The 1,234-nt window shown below is 32.4% G+C and overlaps 1 protein-coding gene across 1 annotated transcript; it reads left to right on the forward strand.

The window, feature by feature from the left end:
- Positions 1-298: 298 nt before the first annotated feature.
- LOC108354965 (uncharacterized) lies at positions 299-1,220 on the forward strand. The gene is made up of 3 exons (XM_017606140.1): positions 299-508; positions 572-725; positions 794-1,220. Exons 1-3 carry the CDS (start codon positions 383-385, stop codon positions 961-963), a joined length of 450 nt encoding a protein of 149 aa, XP_017461629.1. The 5' UTR covers positions 299-382; the 3' UTR covers positions 964-1,220.
- The last annotated feature ends 14 nt before the right edge of the window (positions 1,221-1,234 follow it).

A 1,234-nucleotide genomic window follows, 5' to 3' on the forward strand; every position in this document is an offset into this window, starting at 1 on the left:
TTTCTTCGCGAGGCCACTGTGATCAATTACGGCTAAATCAAGCAACTTAAATGTATTTTAACTTAATATTTTATTGAATATACCTTTCTAAACAGCGTCCATTTTCGTGTGCTTCACACTACACATTTCTCCTCTTTGCAGTAATAAACTAGAAAACTACGTTGGACACCAAAAAGTTATCGAAATATTTCGTANGTTATCGAAATATTTCGTAATTACAGATTACTGGAGTAGTAACTTATTATAATCCCTACAGCGAATATTATTAGTTTTAAAATTGTGATAGAATATTTTTTATTAAGAATCGCTTACAAAGCAGAATACTGTCATTGTAAAGCTAATAAAGGAACAATGCAACCTACTTCGAACACAAGAAAAGCGCATGCAGGAAAAATTGGATCAGCCACCGGTGAGCGCAAAACCATTTGTAACTATGTTCCCGATAAATTCACAGGAGGAATTAGAGTCAGTCGAAAAAACTTTATCGGAAGACAACAAAAATGAATACGTAAGCAAGACATGGTAAGATTACTCCGTTACACGGCAATTAATCATTCTTACATAACAATAGATCGCAGTTGCTAAGGCCCTATTGACCCCGGGAAGTTTTAAAAAGAATCTCAATAAAATATTGGGAGTGGACGTGATTTTGGATTACAATGTTGATGGCAAACACAACAAGAAGCGTATACAGGATTATCCAAAAATAATGGACGTGCTCTTTCGTGAGTTTAAAAATTTAAAGTAATTGTTTCATTAGATTACATAAAAAAATGTTTTTTTCGCAATTTAGAAGCTACTACTAAAGAAGGCTGGAACTACAAATATTTTCTTGACGATCTTAGAAATGGATTTAAATGCGCTAGAAAAAAGCATTCCAAATATAATTGGTCACAACGGAGGAAGCATACCGAAGGACCTTCTATAAAAATTGAAGAAGTTTTGATACCGTTCAATGAATAAAAACTTAATTATACCAAAAAAATTCTAATTTTCGGTTTAATTGGATTTTAAGTAATTGGTAAATAAGTGGGATATTTTACGCTACGGATTCACTCGAAAGAATCTAAATAAACAGGGTTGGCAATCTCACTTTCTAAGTTAAGGCTTCTGTTGTTCCCAAAAGATGAGCTTTGTAATATCCAACTGAAAATAAGTAAAGTTTTCCTGATATTGTGAATCCATTTGTCACAGAGGAAAAAGTTAACAGTTTTTTCTATATTTTCTTTAGATT

The sequence above is a fragment of the Rhagoletis zephyria genome, unplaced genomic scaffold, assembly GCF_001687245.7.
Source record: "Rhagoletis zephyria isolate East Lansing unplaced genomic scaffold, Rhagoletis_zephyria_1.1 Rzeph_scaffold_41062, whole genome shotgun sequence".
In the NCBI taxonomy this organism is placed as follows: domain Eukaryota; kingdom Metazoa; phylum Arthropoda; class Insecta; order Diptera; family Tephritidae; genus Rhagoletis; species Rhagoletis zephyria.